The 24651-nt window shown below is 38.4% G+C and overlaps 1 protein-coding gene across 4 annotated transcripts in view; it reads left to right on the top strand.

Moving 5' to 3' along the window:
• The window catches only part of espnla (espin like a), a 284051-nt gene that overhangs the window by 84004 nt on the left and 175396 nt on the right, over positions 1-24651 (top strand). The window contains exons 1-2 of one of the 4 annotated variants that reach the window (XM_069896532.1): positions 19973-20561; positions 21833-21892. The exons of 1 other annotated variant lie outside the window; for it this stretch is intronic. In XM_069896532.1, coding sequence (XP_069752633.1) covers positions 20048-20561; positions 21833-21892 — 574 coding nt within the window. In that variant the 5' untranslated portion in view covers positions 19973-20047. Of the gene's footprint in view, positions 1-19972; positions 20562-21832; positions 21893-24651 lie in introns of those variants that run through there. 2 more of the 4 variants (XM_069896534.1, XM_069896533.1) reach the window with 2 other exon arrangements.

The raw sequence follows: 24651 nt of genomic DNA, 5'->3' as shown, positions 1-24651 counted from the left end.
GGGTGTAAAATTAGTGGCCCAGACTCTGAGGGCTGAATTGGTCTGTTACTGTGCTGTATGTCTAAGTGAAAATTTAAAAAACCACGGGATGCAGTGAGGGGTTTTCCCCTGTCTGATAGGTTGAGAAGCAGGGATCACGGGCTTGGAGTAAGGTGTGTCCTCTTTAGGACTCAGACAAAGAAATGTTCATTCAAGGGCTGAACCTGTGAATTCACTTCCCCAAGGTTTTGTGAAGGCACTAGTTACTGAGTTCATTCAAAATCAAGATCAATATATTTCTGGATATTAAGGACTTAAAGCTAAATGGAGAAGAAAAATTGCACTGAGATGAAAGATTAGCCATGATCTTGTTGAACAGCAAATCAGGCTTGAAAGATGAGATGGTCAATCCCTGCTCCTCTATCATGTTCTTATGTTCTCAGTAGGAATGAACTGACTTTGCTTATGAAATCCATATTCTATAAACATCTTAAAAATGTCCCTCTCTTTGAAAAATGCCCGTAAACAAATTTGTTTTTCTTAACCTGCCATCTGAAGCACAATATAAACACATTGCTTAGTGTCTCACAGGTCTCTTCCCCAAGGAGAGTTAAATGGAACAGAGCAGAGTGAACAAACTATATAATCATTGGTGAAGTTTTTCCACCAGATGTCACTATAATTACATGGCATTCTTTACACCCTGACTTGGGGCATAGTACCTGCATCGAAAGGACACATTCGGCAAACCAAGTAAAGGAGGATTACCCACGTGAGTGGAAAACTGGAATTAACATAAGTAGTTGTTGGCATAGATGTGGTGTGTGTGTGTGTGTGTGTGTGTGTGTGTGTGTGTGTGTGTGTGTGTGTGTGTGTGTGTGTGTGTGTGTGTGTGTGTGTGTGTGTGTATGTATATATATATATATATATATATATATACACTGCAAACCTGATTGATTTCACACTATATGTATTGTAATCTCGTGATAATGACTAATGATCTGTGCCTTACTGGAACCTTTATAATACAAGACAGAAATCTATAAGCCATAGTTGATATCGATGAGAAAGAAATTACATTGAATCAGAATTTATCGTCATTAACAAGTCACGAAATTCATTGTTTTGTGGTGGTATCACAATGCAAACATCCACATTAACCACTTAACAAAATAAATTTAAAAAGTGCAGGAAAAAGTCAAAGAAGGGCAGTGTCTTTGGTTCATTGAGCATTGAAGCAGACCATTTGGCCCACCGCATGCTCACCAGTCGATAGACACCATACATATTAAACCCATGTTTCAGCATTTGGCCCCTAGCTTTTTATACCTTGGTGTTTAAGTGCTCCGCTTGCATCACTCTCTCAGGCGTGTACTTCAGGAACTCATCACTTTCTGGTTGAGAAAGGTCCCTTGCGGGTCTCTTCTAAATCTCTCGTTCCTTATCTTACATCTGTTGTCTAAGTTTTTTTCACCTATGAAAAACAGAAAAATTATCCTAAAGGAAACATTAGATATTTCAATTATGTACTCTCACAAACTCCTCTGGTCCAGCTAACCTCTTCACAGTTGAAATATTCTAAATCTCTCACAGCATCCTGGTATCCCTTCTTGAGATCCTCTTCAGTGCAATCAATCACATCCTTCCTGTAGCATGGTGACCAGAAGTATACACAATATTTCAGTTGTAGCCAAACCAAAGTTTATAAGTTGTGTCATAACCTCACTACTTATATTCTATGCCTCAGCTAATGAAGACAATCATTCATTTCCTTTCCAATAATCTTTTCCACCTGTTTTGACACCTTTAGGGATCTAAGGATATGACTGCCAAGGTTTCCCTGTTCTTCCATCTTCCCTGAGGCCCCACCATTCATTGTATATGACATACCTTTGTTAGATTTCTGAAAATGCATCATCCTTCTGCCCCCCCCACCTCTCCCTCAATCCCCTTTTCTTGCTTTTTCTTTTTCATTCATATTAAATTCCATCTTCCATTGAGCTATCCACCTTACCAATTGATCAGTACATTTTGTAGCCTTGTTTGGATAATATTTTATGAGGGGTTTCAGAAGCCAAATTTAACATTTGTTAATGTCTGCTCCAGTGCAATTTAAATACAGAAGCTTGTGGGTTTCAAGATTTTTTTTTTAAATGTCCAATCTCCTTAAACATGTAAACAAAGGCAATGAGCAAATTATATTTTTGTGGTGAAGCAAATGGCTATTCAGCCCAACTGGACTGTGCTAACAATAATGTTTACATAAGCATCTTTTTCCCTCACTACAAAATGCTTCATTAAAATAATCCTTTTGCTCGTGCTTATCCAATTTTCCCTTAAATACATTTGCACTTTCTGCCACAATTCCTCTTTTAATGAGTGCCACGCACTGTTTCAAGAACTTGGAGCTGAACTGCTTTTAATCTTGTATTCCTATTTGTATTCCTTTGCTGTTCAAAAAAAGTACCACAACCGAAGACTGGGAGCAGTTCAAGATGCATCAAAGGAGGACAAAGGGATTAATCAAGAGAGCAAAAATAAATTATGAAAGTAAGCTTGTGGCAAATATAAAAACCGACTGCAAAAGCTTTTATAAATATGTCCAAGAGGAAAAGATTGGTGAAATCCAAAGTAGGTCCTTTGCAGTTGGAATCAGGGGAATAAATAATGGGGAATAAGGAAATGGCAGACCAATTAAATTCTTACTTTAGTTCTGTTTTTACAAGAGAGGATACAAATAACCTCCCAAGGATGTTGGGAAACATAGAGACTAATGCAAGGGAGGAACTGAAAGAAATCAGTATCTCTAAGGACGTGGTCTTGGGGAAATTGATGGGATTGAAGGCAGATAAATCCCAAGGGCCTGATAATCTACATCCTAGGGTACTGAAGGAAGTGGCCATTCAGATAGCAAATGCTTTAAGAATTATTTTCCAGAACTCGATAGACTCAGGATCAGTACCCATGGATTGGAGGGTAGCTAATGTTACCCCACTATTTAAAAAGGGGGTTAGAGAAAAAGCAGGGAATTATAGGCCGGTGAGCCTTATATCAGTAGTGGGCAAAATGATGGAATCCATTATTAAGGATGTAACAGAGGAGCATATGACTAGCAGAGAAGGGATCGGACAGAGTCAACATGGATTTACAAAAGGTAAATGGTGCTTGACAAATCTATTGGAATTCTTTGAGATGGTGACAGGTAAAATAGATGGGGGAGAGCCAGTGGATGTGGTGTACCTGGACTTCCAAAAGGCCTTCGATAAGGTCCCACATAAATGACTGGCTTCCAAAATCAAGGCTCATGGGATTGGGGGCAAAATATTGATGTGGATTGAGAACTGGCTGGCAGGTAGAAGACAGAGAGTTTGGATAAATGGCTCATTTTCTGAGTGGCAGGCGGTGACCAGAGGGGTGCCACAGGGATCTGTACTGGGATCCCAGCTGTTCACAATTTACATTAATGATCTGGATGAGGGGATTGGATGTAATATCTCCAAATTTGCAGATGACACTAAGCTAGGAGGGGTTGTGTGCACGGAAGAGGGGGTCAGGAAGCTCCAGTGTGATTTGGATAAATTGAGGGACTGGGCAGATACATGGCAAATGCACTACAATGTGGATAAATGTGAGGTTATCCACTTTGGTAATACAAACCGGAGGGCAGATTACTATTTGAATGGCAATAGATTAAGAGATGGGGAAGTGCAGAGAGACCTAGGGGTACTTGTACACCAGTCTCTGAAGGCGAGCATGCAGGTACAGCAGGCGGTTAAAAAGGCAAATGGTATGTTGGCCTTCATATCAAGAGGGTTTGAGTATAGGAACAAGGATACCTTACTGCAGCTGTACAGGGCCTTGGTGAGATCCCACCTGGAGTATTGTGTGCAATTTTGGTCACCTTATCTAAGGAAGGATGTTCTTGCAATGGAGTGAGTGCAGAGGCGATTCACCAGGCTGATACCTGGAATGGCGGGAACGACTTATGAGGAAAGATTGCGCAAATTGGGATTGTACTTGCTGGAGTTTAGAAGATTGAGAGGGAATCTCATAGAGACATATAAAATTCTGGCAGGGCTGGACAGAATGGATGCAGATGGGATGTTTCCAATGATGGGAAAATCCAGAACCCGGGGCCATGGTTTGAGGATAATAGGCAAACCATTTAGGACCGAGATGAGGAGGAATTTCTTTACCCAGAGGGTGGTGAATCTGTGGAATTCATTGCCACAGAGGGCAGTAGAGGCAGGTTCATTAAATATATTTAAGAGGGAATTAGATCTATTTCTTCAGTATAAGGGTATTAAAGGTTACGGAGAGAAGGCGGGGACGGGGTACTGAACTTTAAGATCAGTCATGATCTCGTTGAATGGCGGAGCAGGCTCGAAGGGTCGAATGACCTACTCCTGCTCCTATCTTCTATGTTTCTATGTTTGGTAATTATGATGGTCAGATAATTATATTGTAAAAATAAAATTTCCTCCATAAATTTATAACTAAAACTACAGAAATGTACCTTTACTGCCTCTGTGGATGAAAACACTGAGCGAGGACAGAGATTTTGCAACCTTGTGAATAAATGAGAACACCAAACAAACAATGACACAGGTTAATTATTTATTTGCTCTGGCACAGTACCACAAATGGGGAATCTCGAGTTGGTAATACTCAGAAAAGAAACTCTATCAGAAAAGCTTTCCTCCAATTCAAAGAACAGCTACTTATAGAAGAATTCAGTAACCTCAGGAACAATTTGGAATGGTTCGAAGAAGAGCACAACGCCAATCCAACCGTTCTTATCAGATTAAAGCAGCATTGTACATATTTTACAAATTAATCCGATTCCTTGACCTGCCTGAAAGTTCTCCTATTCCACTTCTCTCCCCCCACCTCCACCACCTTATTCCATCTGCCCATCATGCCCCTCCTCACCTGGTTCTACCTATCACTTGACCCCTCCTTTTCTCCTCTTTATATGGCCCATTTCCCCACTGCCCTCTCAGTCCTGACGCAGGTCTTGACCCGAAATATCAACCATCCCTCAGCCTCCACAGAAACTACTTCACCTGCTGAGTTTCTCCAGCTGTTTGTTTTTTTTGGCATTGATTTTTAAAAAAATCAGTATATTCTATTAGCTATTGCCTTGTTTCATGTAAATGTCCCCCAGCTTTCTATGCACTATCACTGTAAATATAGAGAATATGTATGAATATATGCTTGGAAAAGTTGGAGACTAGACTAGATAAGATGCATCTATTTTCATTGTTCGCCATGTTCTTTGTTGATTCCTAACATTGTATACTATTACAGTAAGATCTTATACTTAAATTAGAATTGGTGGTAAGAATGTAAAGTTCATGAATGCAGTTTAAAAAGATCTAGTCAAATAAAGAGAAAGAAGCAAATAATGAAATGATGGAGGAACTCTGAGTCACACAACATCCATGGATAAAAATAGCAAGTCATTGTTTTGGCTTGGGAAGATTATCAAGACTAAGCATGATATCTAATTCAAGATGGAATAAATCTGGGGAGGGGCTAAGAAGTGATATAATATTGGACAGCCGATGGGAGAGTAGCATTGGTGATGGTATGGCAGCTTACCTGAGTGGGATTCAGGACACAACACTGGCCAAACTCTACATATGATGAGGGAAGTGGATGACTCGAGAGCCTTTTGAATGACAACTGGCGCAATTCTTGAGACATTTTACATAATAGAATGGTCGTGAGAGCTGGAGTTCCATGGCAGATTCTAATGCACCTGAATGAGAGTGAAATGAATTGTGGCTGCAAATATAACACAGCTATCTATGGCCAATAAGGTAGTTCAAATTGCAAAATATTTTAACCCTAGAGAATAAGGAACAACAAATCCCAAGATACTTAATTAAAGCAGCTTCAGTGGTGTGAAAAAACACACAAATGTTGGAGAAACTCAGCTAGTCCAACAGTGCCTTTATGTAGCAAAAGTAAAAATATGTCACCAACGTTTTGGGCCTGAGCCCTTCATCAAGGTGTGGGGAACATGAGAGATGTCTGAACACAGAAGGGGGAAGGGGGGGGGGGGTTTGGTGAGGGTGGGAGATGATAGGTGGGGGGGGTGGTTGGAGGAGTCTTCAAGGTGGGTTTTCCTAAGACCTCCTCATGTAGATGTCCTCGATGAAGTGGTCTAGTGCCTATGATGTCATAGGCTGAGTTAACAACCCTCTGGAGTTTATTTTTGTCCTGAGAGTTGGCGCTTCCATACCAGGCATTGATGTAACCAGCCAGAATGATCTCCATGGTACACCTGTAGATGTTTGCAATCTCCCCAAAAATCTCGCTAAGTATAGCTGCTGGTGAGCCTTCTTGGTGAGTGCATCAACGTGGAGGCTGCAGGACAAATCATCTGAGATGTTGTCACCCAGGAATTTGAAATTTTTGACCCCTTCCTCTACTGAGCCCTTGATGACAGCGTGGGATTCTCCTTACAGACAGCGTGGGATTCGAACCCTGGTCTGGTCTCAATTGCTGGTGCTGTAAAGGTGTTGCGCTATCCACTATGAGAACTGATTGGACTACTCCAAATTATTTGAGGAGAACCATTTTGTGTCCTTTCCTACAACAGAGAATAAATACTATGTAAAAATGAGATCCATTATATTATGTCATTAACTAGACATAACTAGACAAAGAACTAGCCTCAGATTATTTTCATTAATTTCTTCATGCTTATGAAATAGGTATTAAGAACAATTTATTTAAGGGGAAGATCAAGGTTATTTTTTTGTCACATACACAAAATAAACACAATTTGTTTTCACTTGTTCGCCCATTAAAAGCACCCAAAAAGGCACTACTATAATCCAGTAGCCCCGTCATGACCAGAAAGAGAAGCAAATGAGAGTCATCGATTGTCTGTGGATTCTGCCACCTCCTTCAAGGCCACCACCTCCTGGGCTCCCAAAACCTCCATATCTGCACAGCCTCTTGTCTGGTCCAGTGATGAACCCGAGCTCGAGGTCACCCTCCTCAGCCCCTGGTTCCAAACCCCAAAATGATTAGGAAGTTGTCAGTGCCTAAAGCTCTTCGGAAGCACTGCACATCATCATCATCGACTACCTCACAAAACCCACCACCAATACATGGTTCCCGGAAGCTGCCCTTAGTTTTTGGCCACCGAGTCCCATGTGCTGTTGTCCCCTTTCATTGAGAATAAAGTGGTATAGAGATCAGTGACATTGTCAGAGATAAAAGAATTACACAAATAGAACATGGAAACCGTTAACATAAGGACACTCAATGAGACATGGATCACAAATCTTTCACTAAGCTTCAACGCACAACTGCGTTCTGTGACATGTTGTGCTCCTGTTGAGTTATTAATATGTAGCAAACAGGACAATATCTTGCTGGCACACAAACAGCTATTAGTTTCTGCAATGGCCAGGAGGGACAGAGAGGAGAGGAAAATCAAAAGCTTAAGTTCCAGATGGCTAACTATGCATCATTATTCTGTAAAACTGATAAGAGTTAGGTCAACATGATTTGTGCAAGCTCAGCCAGCTCACCCACATTCCACAGATAAAACAATCTTGCCAGGATTTTTGAACTATGTTGTTAATTATAACCTTCAAGTAATTCAGAACCAGATTAATTTAGTTCGATGTCAGGATGTTAATCAACATTACATCTGTGGAATTTGAAGGTATCTTGCTCCACACACCCATTGAACAATAGTAGATAAATTCTTTTAATTTTCTAACCTTTCCTGAGGCGTTCATATCTGTGTTACCGTGCTACCTGCTACCCAGTCACCACTGAATAAATAGAATGAATAGATGTGCCAGCTATATTCTATGTTGCAGAGAGCAGAAAAACATGAATGGAACAGTCAAGCTGTGGAAAATATTCACATTACTGTGCTTTGCAAATTCCTTAAATCTGACTAAAAGAGGAGATTGACTGAATTTGGATGTTTTCAGGCTTATTCAAATGGATTTCAAATGACCTTGGTCATTAGCCAATTCCAGTCAACTCATTGCAATTCTTACTGATGGAGCATAGAATAGAAAAGCCGGACATATGGCATTAGTATGAAAAGCTAGCAGACATAGTCACATTGCCTCATTCAAGTGCAATTACATTCTGTGAATCTGATAAATACTATTTTGCAGTTAAAAGAAAACTAGCCATATCTGAAGCAAGAACACATTAAACTGAACCTACATTAAAGGAGTCATTGTAAAGGCAGTCTTGTTACCTTCACACATAAAAACATGATCAAATTTAACTTCCATGATGCTGCAAAGAATCAAGAGATTCTATAATGAACAATGAAAAAAAAATAGCCATTGAACTGGAAGAAATATTGAAGGAGCTAACATGCATTGTTGAACTTTTTTTATTAACTATTTCCTGAACCCTGTGCTGTCAATAAGGTTTACCAGTTAATACATCTTTAACACCTGCAGTTCCACTGTCCAAGATTTGTACATTCACCCATCAAAAGGTTGAGAAAGGATGCTATTTTCTGAATTATAATTGACTGGTTAATGAAGCTAACCAATTCATTGACTTGGACGTGTTAAAGATGGCACTGTATAGAATGGGCAGAATCACCCTGGATCTCATCTAAGCTAACCTTCCAGATCAATCTACCATGCGAACATAGTCAAAGGCTTTGCTAAAGTCTATTCCAACAGTGTCTTATGTTCTGGCCTGGTCAATCCTCTTTGATATTTATTAAAAAAATCAAATTTGTGAGAGAAGATTTCCCATGAACGAATTTATACTGACTATCGCTAATCAATCTTGAAGATAAAGCATAACTTCATTGTAAATTTGTGACCTCTTGAAATTGTATTTGGGCAGGTATAAGATAAACATTACTTAGGAAATTCAAGCTGACTTTTTGTGTGGTCATGGTCAGGTGGTTTGGAAACAACATGCAAGGTTTGCAGCTGATGCCTAAACAGGTCATGTGAGCTATCTTTCCTCAGTCACATAATAAGTAGGACTTGTTTTCTTTCCTGGTTTTCTCCTTTAAAGGCATTGATCTTGGCATGGATCATTACCATTATTACTGGATAATTATCCTGGAATTTCATACCTACCACTCACTACAAAAGTCACAACACATCATGGATTCCAGTCATTCAAGTTGAAGATCCAGGCTCTCAAGACAGCATGCCATTATATGCAAATATAAAGATTAATTTGAATAAATTAGCAAAAGGAATCAAACTTGAAGATGACTAATTTTGAGATAATCAAAATGAAATCATTTTGAGACACCACCTTCAAGCCTTCCTGTCAGGAGCAAGGTTCTCAAATGTGAAATGACACAACACCAGATTCTTTTTTTAAATATTTTTTTATTTTTCACACTATGAACCATAACAACCAAAATAGGTACAAACATTTCTCATTAAATTAACACAGTGGTCTTTTCTCCCTTTTTTCCCCCTTTCCCTCCCTCCCCTATACCCACCCCTCCAAAATCCATAAATATTCAACATATACAATATAATAAAACCATAAAACAATATCTTCACTCAAAGGAAAATAAACAAGAAAAATGTGTCATCTATTTATTACATACTGAATCTAGTCGTTTTGTCTTATCATTTTCATTCTCATTCTAGGGAATGCAGGTCATAGGCAAGCTCTCTCTGATATGTTCCAAGTATGATTCCCAAATTTGTTCAAACTTTGTGACTTTATTTTTTAAATTATATGCTATTTTTTCCAATGGAATACATTTATTCATTTCCATGTACCATTCCTGTATACTCAGGCTCTCTTCCATTTTCCAAGTTGACATTATACATTTTTTTGCTATCGCTAAGGCTATCATAATGAATTTTTTTGCACTTTATCCAATTTGAGGCCTAATTCTCTACTTCGTATGTTAATTAAAAGAAATATCTATGGGTTTTTTTTGGCATGTTATTTTTTGTAATTTTATTTAGTATCTGATTTAGTTCTTCCCAAAACGTATTCACTTTCATACATGCCCAAGTTGCATGTAATGTTGTTCCCATTTCCTTTTTACAGCGGAAACATCTATCCGATAATGTTGAATCCCATTTTTTTTAATTTTTGAGGAGTAATATATACCCTGTGTAGCTAATTATACTGTATCATGCGTAACCTTGTGTTTATTGTATTCTTCATAGTTCCATAACATAACTTTTCCCATACTTCATTTTTTACCTTTATGTTAAGATCCTTTTCACACTTCTGCTAAGGTTTGTAATTTATTTCATTTTCCTTATCTTGCTGCTTAATGTACGTGTTGGTTATAAATCTTTTAATTTTCATTGTGTCTGTAATCACATATTCAAAGCTACTTCCTTCAGGTAATCTCAAGCTGTTTCCCAATTTATCCTTTAATTTAGATAAATAGATGATATGCAAACATTGTACAATGAGTTATTCGATATTTGTACTTCAACTGTTCAAATATTAATAAATTATTTCCCAAAAAACTATTTTCTATTCTTTTGATTCCTTTTCTCCCCCATTCTCTAAAGGAAAGGTTGTCTATTGTAAAAGGGATTATTGGATTTTGTGTCAATAATAATTTTGGTATTTGATCATTCATTTTGTTTTTCCTTTTTAAGTGAATCTTCTTCCATGTATTAAGTAAATGATGGAGTACTGGTGAGTTTTTATATTGCACCAGCATTTCATCCCACTTATAAAGATATGTTCCGGTACCTTCACCCCTATTTTATCTAGTTCTATCTTAGACAAGTCTAGTTTTTCCCTTGTCTGGTAAAAATCTGATGAATACCTTAATTGTGCAGCTCTATAAGAATTTCTAAAATTTGATAACTCCAAACCACCTTGATTATACCTTTCTGCTAATTTATCTAACGCTACCCTTGCTTTCCTCCCTTTCCACAAGAATTTCCTTATTATTCTCTTTAGTTCATTTAAAAAAAAATCTGTTAAAGGAATTGGTAACATTTGAAATAAGTATTGTATCCTTGGGAACACGTTCATTTTAATGCAGTTTACCCTCCCTATCAACGTTAGCGGTAATTCTTTCCAATGTTCTAAGTCTTCCTGCAATTTCTTTATTAGTGGCTGATAATTTAGTTTGTACAAGTGGCTTAAGTTATTATCTAACCTGATCCCTAGATATCGGATTGCTTGTGCTTGCCATTTAAATGGTGATTCTTTTTTTAAATTCTGTACAATCCGGTTACTCATTGGCATCACTTCACTTTTATTTGCGTTGATCTTGTACCCCAATATTTCTCCATATTCCTTCAATTTCTTATGTAATTCTTTTACTGATAACTCTGGTACCTGTTAGGTATACTATGATGTCATCTGCAAATAAGCTGATTTTATACTCCTTCTCCTTTATTTTTATTCCTTTTATTTTATTTTCTATTCTTATCAGTTCTGCCAAAGGTTCTATTGCTAAGGCGAACAATGAGGGGGATAGTGGACATCCCTGTCTAGTTGACCTACTTAATTTAAAGTGACTTGATACATATCCATTTACTGCTACCTTCGCCAACGGTCCATTATACAATGCTTTAATCCAATTTATGTATTTTTATGGTAGATTGAACTTCTGTAATACTTTAAATAAGTAGTTCCACTCTACTCCGTTAAAGGCTTTTTCTGCGTCTAGAGCAACAGCCACTGTTGTTTTTTTATTTCCTTGAACTGCGTGGATTAGATTAATAAGTTTACAGACATTGTTTGTCTTTTCTTAATAAATCCAGTTTGATCTTGTTTTATTATTTTAGGTACACAATCAGCCAATCTGTTAGCTAATAATTTCACTATTATCTTATAGTCTGAGTTAAGTTGAGGTATTGGTCTATATGATGCTGGTGTTAATGCGTCCTTCTCCATCTTTGGTATTGCTGTCTTACATGAATCTGGCAAGTTTTGTGTTTCTTCTACCTGGTTCATTACTTCCAGGAGAGGAGGAATTAATAACTCTTTAAATGTTTTATAAAATTCTATTGGAAATCCATCCTCTCCTGGTGTTTTATTGATCGGCTGCTTTTTTAATATATCCTGTACTTCCTCTATTTCAAATGGTTTTATTAGTTTGCTTTGTTCCTCTTCTTGCAATTTCGGCAGTTCAATTTTAGCTAAAAATTCCTCTATTTTATCATCTTTCCCCTTGTTCTTAGTTTGATACAATTGTTCATAAAATTCCTTAAAATTATCATTAATCTCTGTTGGGTTATATGTAATTTATTTGTCCTTTTTCCTTGATGCCAGTATCGTTCTTTTAGCTTGTTGTGTTTTAAGTTGCCAGGCTAATATTTTGTGTTTTTTCTCCCAGTTCGTAATACTTTTGCTTTGTTTTCATTATGTTCTTCTCCACCTTGTACATTTGTAATGTTTTGTATTTAATTTTTTTATCTGCCAATTCTCTCCTTTTCATTACATCATCCCTTTTTACTAATTCCTTTTCTGTACTTACTATCTCCTTTTCCAACTCCTCTATTTCCCGATTGTAATCCTTTTCATCTTAGTCACATAACTTATTATCTGCCCTCTAATGAAGGCTTTCATTGCATCCCATAATATAATTTTGTCTTTCACCGATCCTGTGTTTATTTCAAAATATGTTTTAATTTGGCATTCTTCCTAAATTCATGTCTTCTAAGTAGCACGGTGTTTAATCTCCATCTATATGCTCTTGGTGGGATGACAACACCAGATTCAAGGACAATTTCTTTCCTGCCATTAATGAGCTCCCAAATGAACCATAAAATAGTAAAATTATGCTGTCTTTACTCTGTACTAACTGAGCTTTTATGTATTTTATACTTTTTGTATTGTGTCTCATTTGTTGTACTGGTCTGCTCCAAAAATCAGCTCTATCACTGCATTTTTGACATGTGTCTATAAATTTGAGCTTGACACTTGAACTTTGGGAAGAAATTTCAGTGGGCATAGTTGGAAAGAAGAAGGGAGAAAATATTGAATACAAGTTCAACTGATCATTACAACCAGGCTTGATTCCACCCTCAGATGATGCCCAATTCATTCATTGTTCTGTTGAAGTTATTTGGATTATAGATAGGAGCAGGATTCCATTGATTTCATTGATACTTCCCTTTCCTACTGCTGGAACTGGGGACTCATTTTGGTGCCCCAAACGTGCAATCAGCTCAGGTATTCTGAGGTACGATTTCTTACTGATTCAATATGTACGACAAGAATGGTGCCAATAATATGGTGTTGAATGTTGAGATGCAATCAATGAACAACACCCTGACCGAGATTTCCCTGTGGTCGAGGTTATCTAATGCAGAGTGGAATGCCAGTGAGATGGCATCTTCCATTGATCTGTTGTAGCAATAGGCAAATTGAATTGGGTCCACATCCTTCCTGAGATAGTTGATTTACTCCATAACCAGTCTTTCAAAGAACTTCACAAGGTAAAGCCCGAAGTCTGACACTTCTATGTTCAAGAAATGCTGGAGGAACTCGCAGTGTTCAATAGGAGGTAAAGATATATTACTGACCTTTTGGGCCTGAACCCATTCTCAAAGCATGAGAAAGGACTCAGGCCTCAAATGTTTATGGAGACCGGCTGAGTTCTTTCAGCATTTCTGTGTATTTTTACTACAATCACAGCACCTGCAAATTGTAGTTTCACTTCAATAGTTTTGTTCCAAACAGCTTTCAGGCTTCCTCATAATACTCCAACCCGAACATGACTCCAGGACCATTAAAAATCTGTCTACACCATTGTAGCATCACTGACTGCAACTGTGAATATTTATTCTTTTATATTTATTATCTTGTTTTGCTCATATGCTAATTTAGTTTCTAGTTATTGCATGTTGGTGTATCTGGTGTGCCAATGGAGCTGCAGCAAGCAAGAATTACAGTGCCTTGGCACATTGTACTTCTTCTTTCTTCTTTGGCTTGGCTTCGTGGACGAAGATTTATGGAGGGGTATGTCCACGTCTGCTGCAGGCAGGACGTGGTGACTGACAAGTCCGATGCGAGACAGGCAAACACGGTTGCAGTGGTTGCAAGGGAAAATTGGTTGGTTGGGGTTGGGTTTTTCCTCCTTTGTCTTTTGTCAGTGAGGTGGGCTCTGTGGTCTTCTTCAAAGGAGGTTGCTGCCCGCCGAACTGTGAGGCACCAAGATGCATGGTTGGAGGCGATATCAGCCCACTGGCAGTGCTCAATGTGGCAGGCACCAAGAGATTTCTTTAAGCAGTCCTTGTACCTCTTCTTTGGTGCACCTCTGTCTCGGTGGCCAGTGGAGAGCTTGCCATAGAACACGATCTTGGGAAGGCGATGGTCCTCCATTCTGGAGACATATATAGCAATAAACTCATCAATAGATTGAAAGAACATTTTGCAAATTCTGTAGAGGAATGAGAGTGAAATTAAAATAAAACACATATTTTCAGATTTAAAAAAAGGATTTGAATGCTTGATTAGAATGTAGTAGTAGTAGGCTTTATTTGTCACTTTAAGAAAAAAAACTAAATAATGTTTCCCCGAACCCACGGTGCTACATAAAAACAGCATAGGAACTGAAGCACCAGGTCCCAAAGAGGCCACTGCAAGCGACTGCTGCAACACCATCTTGGGCCTTAGATTAGTTCAAACAGTAAAGTGAGTTTACAAGATGGCATCAAATTTATGCTCAGGATATTTGTGGTCTAACAGTGCCAGTGCAAGCCTCCTCATGTTCCATTTCATCCCACCCTATCAACATATATCACTGTACTGCTATTGCTTTCACCTTCTTTTGTAGTTCATATCAATGACCTCCTTTTAGTAGCAAATTTCAATTTCTATCCATTGTCTGAATGAAGGAAGCTTCTCCTAAAGTCCCTATTTTTGGCTAAATCTTTTATATTTATGGCCTCCTAATTCTGCTCTTCCCACTCATCATCTCGACATGAACTCTTTCATTATCTGAGAATTCAAGTCACCTCTCAGTCTCATCTTCGGAGAAGAAAGCCTCAGTCTTTATCCACTATCCTGATCATAATCTCCTGGTTCACATAATCATCCTTATGAAACTTTTATACACCTTCTCCAGCCCTTCTTCTTTCTATTGTGAAGACCAGAGCACTGGACTATATTCCAATTCAATAAAATAAGACACTATTACCCTGCTTTTGAATTCTATTCTTGTAAATATGAATCCCAGTGGTTTGTCAACCCTTTTAAGGCTTTGTTAACTAAGTAGGCTTTGTGACCTACTTTTAAGGATTTTTCATTCTGTAATCTTATATCCCTTTGGGCCTCTACACTATTTTCTAAAAATTATTAGTTCTTTATTCATCAAACCAAATGCATTATCTCAAATTTTAATCTGTTTACTTCTTAAATTCTTGTCATGTATGTTTGCCAGCCTCTTTGATATATTATCAGTCATTCTCTTTTTTTCTCTATGGCATTTACTGTATTCATTCTTAACTTAAAATAATGTCTTTTAATTTTCAAACAATGAATGTAAAAAGTGAATAACAATTCCAAGAACTGACACTACTTCCCCACTTCTGCCAGCCTTGTTTTTTTTTTTATTATCTTTGATCATGCATTTACCATTTTAGAGAATTTGTATCCCTTTTATTTTCATCCAAGTTGCTTCATTGAATAGAAACATTCAGATTGAAAATATGGCATTAAAAAAGTGTATGGCAAAATTAGAGTGAATAATCCAAAATAAACTCACTTTCCATGAGATACAAGAAAGACAAACAAGTATGGATTTCTTGAAGAATAGAGAAAGACACCAAATTACATCAATAGGAAACAGTAAAGACTTTTATAGATACATGTGTTAAATACGTACAGGTAGTCCCCAACTTTCGACCTGGGTAACTTACAACCATCCACACATAAGACCAAATTTTAAAAAAATATACCATATATTTCGGAGTACAAGTGATGAAATCCCAAAAAAATCTCTCAAAGAAAGGGGGTTGACTTATACGCCTGATATACTTTTGAATCCCTTAATTCAACTCAAAATTCAATCCATGCTGATCCGACAAATAAATCGATCCTTGAAAAACTAAAAAAATCCAACTGCAACAGATTTTCATTGAGATTTTTATTGAAAACAACAACACAATTAGCACCCTTCAAAATCGCTATTGTCTGAAAACAACAACACATTTGAAACCCTTCAGAATCATCGTCTGGAGCAAAGATCTTGGCAAGCCCCAGTCATTATAAGGGTCCTAGTCTGTATTTGATAAGGCGGTTTCAGCTTCGTCGTCAGTGTCCCACAATAAATTATCTTCCATGCCATCAATTGCACAAGAGATACCGCACTTTTTAAATGATTTTAATCACAGTCTCTACTTTAACTTTGCCCCATGCCTTGAGCATGAAGTGACATAGCACATTGAGTGATGCAGCACGCATTGGCCTGCCATTTGTAAATGACGTTTCTGCACGTGACATCCATGTACTCCATTCCTCACACACATGCTCTTTGAATGGCTTGTTCAAGTGGACATCGAGAGATGGCAATATAGATGACAAACCACCTGAGATAACCACCATGGAGGTATTACATAGTGCTAATCTACTTTTAGTGATCTTAGTTAAGTGGATATGAAACATATCCCAGACCAGCAGACTCCACTCTTTGCGTAAACCGCCTGGCCACCTGTTCCATAGTGTTACACCATTTCCATCCATCCATCCTTTTTCATGAAAATATGCAAAAATACCTGCAGGGAATTTCATTTTCGGTTTAATTGGTTTGCACAGTTTTAACACTTTTCTATTCCACTGTTCTAATGCCTATCATGTCAAAATTCATGAGGGCTTTGTCCATGTTTCCAGTATTTGCCAATGCAAACTGGTGTTTCTGCCGGTTATGTATAATAAACTGCCTAAAACTTACAACTTTATGATTAAGATCTTTTAGTAGTTTCTGTGCAAATTTTGTTTTTTGTTTTAATACCAAACTTTTCCTGTTCAGCCTCAAAATCATCACTGAGGACTGGGTGTGACTTGGCCCACTGCAGTGCAAATGTTCTTAATTTATTTTGGGTGACTACGTAGCAATCTTGCCTCTGTTCACATACCCATTCTGCAACGTGATTTTCCAACTCTGGCCAACGAGTGATTCTTTTCTCAAAGAACATTGCCTTTTTGGTATTTTTCTTAATGTCTCTTCTTTCTTCCTCCAATCTCTTATCAACTTCTCAAGCACATCAAATTTTCTTATAGCAGCACTCTTTTTGGTTTTCATGGCCATCAACTTAAAGCTCACCATACTTTCATCATGTTCTGTGTTGTGTCAATGGACCCTCCATGATACCAATCACCAGCCAATGCCCAGCAGATCAATCCATGCGATCTATGGGGGCCGACTTAATACACTGGTCAATGGAGCACCTCAGGCAGCCACAAGGAAACTGAATTTTTTCTTCTGTCTTGTTACACTGGGGGTGGAGTAACGGTCCTTGATGATCATGAATTATGCTGGTGCATTATTAATAAAAAGGGAGAGGGACCTCCAGTTTGACCTCCCCGACTGATACTGTAAGGGGCTTATTCTCATCATTATCCATTTTAATCTAGAAGGTGCCATGAACCCACTGGGTCACCATTTGTAACTCCAGTACTTTACCCAGTTTACACACAATTAAAGAATACACTCACTCGTTTCTTTCAACACAAAATGGAGTCGACTCTTTATTCCCTTCAGACACAACACTGCCTTCTTCATCTTTCCAAATACCACCATTCAAATCTCTGATATTTTCACTGGGTCACCGCCACAGATGATCTTGATGCCCTCACTCGCCTCCTCTTTCTGCTTCCAAGATCTATCTAAGCATGCATTCTGCTTATCCAACCTGCGCATGCACGCTATTACTCCTGCGCATCGCCTCGGATACGTCATCAGTGGCACCAGCACCGCTCCGATGCAGGTAAGTATGTGACCATGATGAGAGAAAATTGCCCCACTGCTCATGTGCAACATTCTCTTTCTACAGCACGTGGTCAATTGTCTGTCTGAGTGATCAACGCAAGAGAAGGGTGGCACAGTTAGCGTAGCCAATAAAAATATCTGATGGACTATTGTGGGTTCGCATTTCAGCAATATTTGAATTATTCCTGACCTACATTAAATGAAAATGAAAATCTGAAAGAATATCAAATGCACAAATAGGAAACTTGAACAGGAGCAAGCAAAACACTGCTAAAAATGCCATTAGCAGGAATGGACTGGAACCAATAAATCCATGACACAGCTTTGCAGACCCAAAACATCAGTCATTTCTTTTTCCACAGATGCTGCCTTACCTGCTGAGTTTTTTTGCAGCATTACCTATTTTTGTCTCAGATTTCCATTTTCTTGTTTTGAATGTCTTGCAACACTGCTTCAACAATTGTGCTGAAGATTCTGTAATGACACTTCAAGTGATGTTGTGATTTATCAGTTATTTGGAATATCCCATTGAATAAATCACAAGAATTCAGGAAGCCGTAGCTGGGGTTAAGTGTATATCTTACTGTACAGTATGTTAACAATTTGATTTGGTGCAACCAATAGGGTTACCAATTATTGACTAAATTCAACTTACTCAACTTCCAAGCATGTCCCTAAGTACACTACATCTGAAAAAAATAACAATTTTGAAGCAGACAATATCTCTGCTGAAATCCAAAAACTCAATTGTGAAGAGCTTCTATCACAGATCCACAGTTTCACTATCCACATCCAGAGGAGGAGGTCTTGCCAGGAGACCTTGGAGATGATTTGATCACCACCATATTGCTCAAAAGGGGTCTCTTTGCTGCCTTTCACAGGCAAAGACATCATAGGTGCCTGCGAATTCCCACCTGATGCTGGCTGAAGAGCTGAACCCAAAATTGTGATCAGATTTAGTCTATCTAAAAGCTTCGAATGCATGTACTATTTCCAGATGGCAGGCACCTCAAGTCATAGAACAGATGCCATATACATTGCTTCTACAGAATCCTTTTAGTTCATTGGAAGAATGAGTAAACAAATGCCTGTCTCTTCTCTCAGGACAATGTTTAAGTTTTAGTGACAATCAATCCATTACACTCCAGGGACTTTATTTTTTGGGATGTAAAAGGTAAACATTCAGAAACATGAGCTATGTTTTTTCTCCTATCTCTTGGAAAATATCCACTCATTTCCCAGTCTTCCTTAACAAATGTAACAAGTGACACGGTTGGTGTAGCGGTTAGCGCCACACTGTTACAGCGCCAGTGATCGGACCGCACTATCTGTCGGGAGCTTATACGTTCTCCCTGTATCTGTGTGGGTTTTCCCTGGGGACTCTGGTTTCCTTCCACCGTTCGAAACGTAATGTAGATTAATTGGGCAGCATGGACTTGTGGACTGAAATGGCCTGTTACTGTGCTGAATGTCTAAATAAATAAATAAAATTAAAATAAAAACTCTTTTATTTTATGACATTTCCCACTTTCCATACAGGCATCCACCAGTCTCTCTTACTGAGACTGACAAGGAATGATAGCACACTCTCTTGCCTTCATGTCTTTCTTAATATTATTCAAATATTTGTTTTAACTATATTACTTAATTCTCCTTTGAATATTTTGAATCTTCTTCCAACATCCTTTAAGTGAAGTAGCAATCAGTATTAATTAGCTGTGAAATGCTGGTAATTTGGTACTAGAAACTTGAATCCACTAACATGAGGATTATAGGTGTCAGGATATGCTTCTCTGGCCCCATTCTTATTGCAACAGGAATACGAAGGACAATTTGATCCCATCATTCTGGATTGGAGTTCAGAGACAAATAATCAGTGTTCTTTCATCCACTCATTTGAAAATTCTTCTGCATGCATCCATTGTTTGATTCTTTTCCCTATTTGTCAACTCCTTTTCTACCAAAATAATCTGACTGGTCTTAATTTACAGGTATTACAGCACTCAGATTGAGCTGTGTCACTCCTAAACCCCTCCCAGAGTTTCAAAAAGTCCTTCCTTTATTTTCAGTTCACACACTCGCCCACAATATCTGTATGAATAGGAAGTCTAAGTGATTATTGAAAGGCACAAGACTGCAGGAATTCTTACAAAGACTGTCAACATGTGGCTGGCAAACAGGGATAGTTCAGGCTGGTATCAGAGATATTTATTAGGGATAAAAGCCCACAAAGACATGAAGATAATTGAAATGCAGAAATGTGAAGATATTCTCTTTACAATACTTGACAGAGTTCACCATCAGGACAACCGATTCCAGGTGGACTATTCCAGGGAGCTTGCCTGCTTTGAATATACTCTCAGGACAGAGTTTGATGAACTGGATGTGGAGGTGCCTCTGTGGTTCAATGATTTGTCCTTGAGAATTGAAGAGAGCTGCGACGCCTCTTATAATGTGGGAGGAATCACTAATCAATCCCTTGCAAGAAAGGGGACAGTTTATTTGGCCGTTCCAAAGGAAAGTGAAAGCAGATGGCTTGATAGTGACATATTCCACCGACTTTCCCAATCTTCCAAGTGCAGTGGGCATATTGTTCCAGGTAGAGTGATAAATATCTTGAAAGAGCTTCTTAAAGGAGCCATTGTTTACTGTGAACAGAACTTCCTTCTTAAACCAGGTAAGAAAGCCTACTTTAAATTGAACTGCTAGCTCAGTGGCTGAATCGTTAGCTTGCAGTATTGTTAAAAAGATTGGTAAATAAAGGCCAAGAATTCAGGTCAGCAAAGGTAATTGGCTCAGACATACCAATGGATTGGACAATGTACACATGGGCTAGTAGATACTATTGGATCAGTGGATTGTCGAGCAATAATCCTCACTTGGGTCTTATAAATTCAAGGTAATGTATATTTCCCAGTGTGTTGTAAAATGTTAACTTATTTATGTTAGGTCCCCAATGTTTACTTTCCTTATTTAATTTTATGATATCCTTTCACCATCCGAGTGCAGATATGTTGGGGTAATTAAAAAGAAGTAAATATTCCTCCTTTTGTGCAGCACGATTGTAGCAATCAAATACATAAAATAACAGTGCGGCTGCAGGAGGTAAGTATTTTTAATCCATAACTATAAGTTAGTATTCTAACTTACACATTACTGAAACAACTTTAAGGTTTTAATAGAGTCATCCTTTTTCTCCTGTTCTTTAATCTGGAAGTTAAATTCCAAGCTGTGGCTGTTACCTACAAGGAAATGTATTGAAGGAGGCAACAAAAAGGAAAAGGTACTCTATATTACTCCACGGTCTTCCAGGTATATCTGATCCTTGCCATTTCAGGAATGCCTCCCGTATTTGCTTTTGTAACCAGGAGCTGGTTAAGGAGGTTCACTAATTTTGGAGTCCTTTTTCTCAGATAGTCCCTCAAGATCAAGGATGACATGCTTCTATTGCAAATATATGGGTTCTGTGGGAACCATAGATTTTTCGCAGTATGAAGGTGGTACACGCCTTCTACTGTTTATACAGGGCTTTGGTGTGCTCAAAATATATGGATCAGAATTCACAATACCACCAGAAGGCTCCTTCTCCATTTTGACCTCGGTTATTCATTCAGGGAAGCCATGTGAACATTCTTGATTTTATTTTCCTCTGGTGATGGAGCATAAACAGAATGTTTCTGTTTTGAGAGTCTGGAGTAAGACATTGGATCAACATTATATAGTCCATTTAGGCCTTCTGTACAGGCAATGTTAGCCTTCATATTTGTTCATTTGTCCTTCCATTGAATTTGGAAGATTTTACAGAGACAATATCCACAGTATCTTTCAAGTACTTTACCGTAATGTGTCACCAGTAGACATGTAAATACTATTGCCTGATAGACCATGACTTTTGAGCCAGATCTGAGATTCTGATCTTTAAACATCCTTTCCTTCCATCATTTAAAGGTTGTGTTGCCATTTTACAGTCAGGCATTAGGAAAAGATATGTCAAAATGGAACAAATACGTAAGTTTACAATTGAACATTTGACCATCCTTACAGTACAGTCTCTTTGCTTCAACAATCCAGAATGAACTGGATTTTATTGTCCCCATTTTTCAAATATTGTTTATTTAATTATTGCAAAAATAAAGTGCTGCAAATAGGAAATTTTAAAAAATAGATAATCGTAGAAATACTAGCAGACCAGGCAGCATCTGGGTGAGAAAGAGCATCCAAGTTTCAAGTTAATGATTTTTCTTTCAATTTTGATTTTAAAAATCTCTTTCTTGTCTGACCTGACTTGCTGAGTCCTAAGGCAGCTTCTGGGATGGCAAGGTTGGCATAGGAGTTAGCACAAAGCCTTTGTGGCATCAGCGATAAGGATGGGGTTCGAATCCCGTGCTGTCTGTCAGGAGTTTGCACTTTCTCCCTGTGTCTCTGTGGGTTTTCCCCGAGGGCTTAGATTTCCTCCCACTGTTCGAAACATTAGGTTAATTGGGTGTAAATTGGGCGGCACGAACTCAAGGGCCGAAATGGCCTGGTGCCGTGCTGCATATCTAAATTTAATTTAAATTTCAAAAAACTTTCTTCCATGCTTTCTGTCATTCAAAATATTTATTTGTGTGACTTCAAAAAATATCTTGGCAAAGCAATAAATCCTTGAATATCTCTTAAAGCAAAGAAATTTCCCTTTTCCCCTCCTCGTTCTTCATAGTAATCTTATTTGTAAATTGGAAACTTCGTGTTCATGGATTTGTCTGATCAAAACCATTTGTATTTTTAAAAAATACTATATCTCCTCTTAACCATTTGTGCCACTGTGGAAAAGGTCAACAGGTAGTTAATTTACAATCACCAACATGAGTCGGCCCTTCATAGCAACCATGACAAAATTCTCTGTTGTAATGGGACATTGCTCTAACTATATGTATAATGTTTGTTCCTTTTAGTTTTGGACTCTATGATTCATATCATGAAAAAGATTCCTGGCCTTTTTTTTAAAACAGCTGTAAACACAAAAGGAGGATGTGTCTATAATATCCTCCAGCATTTTGTTGTGATTTTAATATAATATTAAGTCCTTTTTTTGCTTTTAGTCTTTCGGTGAAGTTACATTTCTTGTTATTTTGCAGTAAATTGCCCTCACCCACTTGCTCCTTCCATTGACCTGTTTCAGTTCTTTTCACTGTTCCCCAATCGTTCTGCATTTTTGGTTTCAGGAACCTGTGCTGCAATGCCATAAAACTGGTTTAGCTGCTGAGGCACGTTTGGACAATGTGTGAGACTTGTTTTATTCAGCATTCTGATCCCTTAAGTTCCAACCCAACAATAGAGTCGATCTTACTTAAAACAAATAACCCAAAGTCGAGTTTCTTTCAACTCATTTGTATCTGACCTCCACATTTTGTGCAATAAAGCTCAAGCTAAGCCCAAGGATTGATTTATGATCTTAATACTGAGTTTAACAACTTTAAATTGTAACTGGTTCTCCCACTTTTTAGTGAATATTTTGCAATATTTCCTCTGAATTGATGATTTTTTTTTCCCCATGCTTGTCCCTTCAATGCCTTTCTGGTGCTGAACTAAATTAAATGAGAAAAGACTTTGACAACATATCCCTTTTGTACTCCATGGCAGACTTTTCATCTTTGTCCCTCCACTTAAAATCTTTTCTCCTTGTATCTTCCAGTTCTCATCTCGTACCTTTCTCCTCCTCCCACAATGACTCTCCTGACAGCAGCTCAGAAATACTTCCAAATTCAGTTCTCAGCTCCACAAATGATTACATTCGTTCCGAGCAGCCATCGCATTTTCAGGGTACAATTAAAAAAAGATAGAGGATGCTTTTCACTTTGCTCACAAGGTACTTTTGTCCTCTTTCCAATTTAACAAATTCCATGTAATGAAACTCTTCTCCATCGGCTGCACTGAATTTCATACAGGTGCAGTACAGGGATTACGCAGTATAATGGGTGGGTTTAATGAGTGAGTCAATGTAATACATTCACAAAATACATAGACGCCATCCCTGCTACCTCCCAAAAAGAATTATAAGACTAAATCAGGGATCTTGGCCCTGAAATTATGTCACTAGTACACAAATCTAGAGTTCAGGAATACTATTAGTTTGCTAATAAAGATCTTGTGTGACAGGCACAGAAGTTTTGCATTGATGCTCAAGGCAAACTTCTGGTCAGTGCCTATTGTCTTGGATGGCTCCACTGAAGTGGCAGTATACTGTTTTTAGTTAGCTAATGCTAGTCTGTGCTGGAGTTTTTATTGGGTGATTTTATGGTTCTAAAAAATGTCACAAAGATTAGCGTATACAGAGCCGTTGTCATACCCATACTCCTGTTCGGCTCCGAATCATGGGTCCTCTACCGGCATCACCTACGGCTCCTAGAACGCTTCCACCAGCGTTGTCTCCGCTCCATCCTCAACATTCATTGGAGCGACTTCATCTCCAACATCGAAGTACTCGAGATGGCAGAGGCCGACAGCATCGAATCCACGCTGCTGAATATCCAACTGTGCTGGGTAGGTCACGTCTCCAGAATGGAGGACCATCGCCTTCCCAAGATCGTGTTATATGGCGAGCTCTCCACTGGCCACCGAAACAGAGGTGCACCAAAGAAGAGGTACAAGGACTGCCTAAAGAAATCTCTTGGTGCCTGCCACATTGACCACCGCCAGTGGGCTGATATCGCCTCAAACCGTGCATCTTGGCGCCTCACAGTTCGGCGGGCAGCAACCTCCTTTGAAGAAGACCGCAGAGCTCACCT

Source organism: Narcine bancroftii, chromosome 9 (assembly GCF_036971445.1).
Source record: "Narcine bancroftii isolate sNarBan1 chromosome 9, sNarBan1.hap1, whole genome shotgun sequence".
Taxonomy (NCBI): domain Eukaryota; kingdom Metazoa; phylum Chordata; class Chondrichthyes; order Torpediniformes; family Narcinidae; genus Narcine; species Narcine bancroftii.
This window is presented reverse-complemented; position numbering and strand designations above follow the sequence as displayed.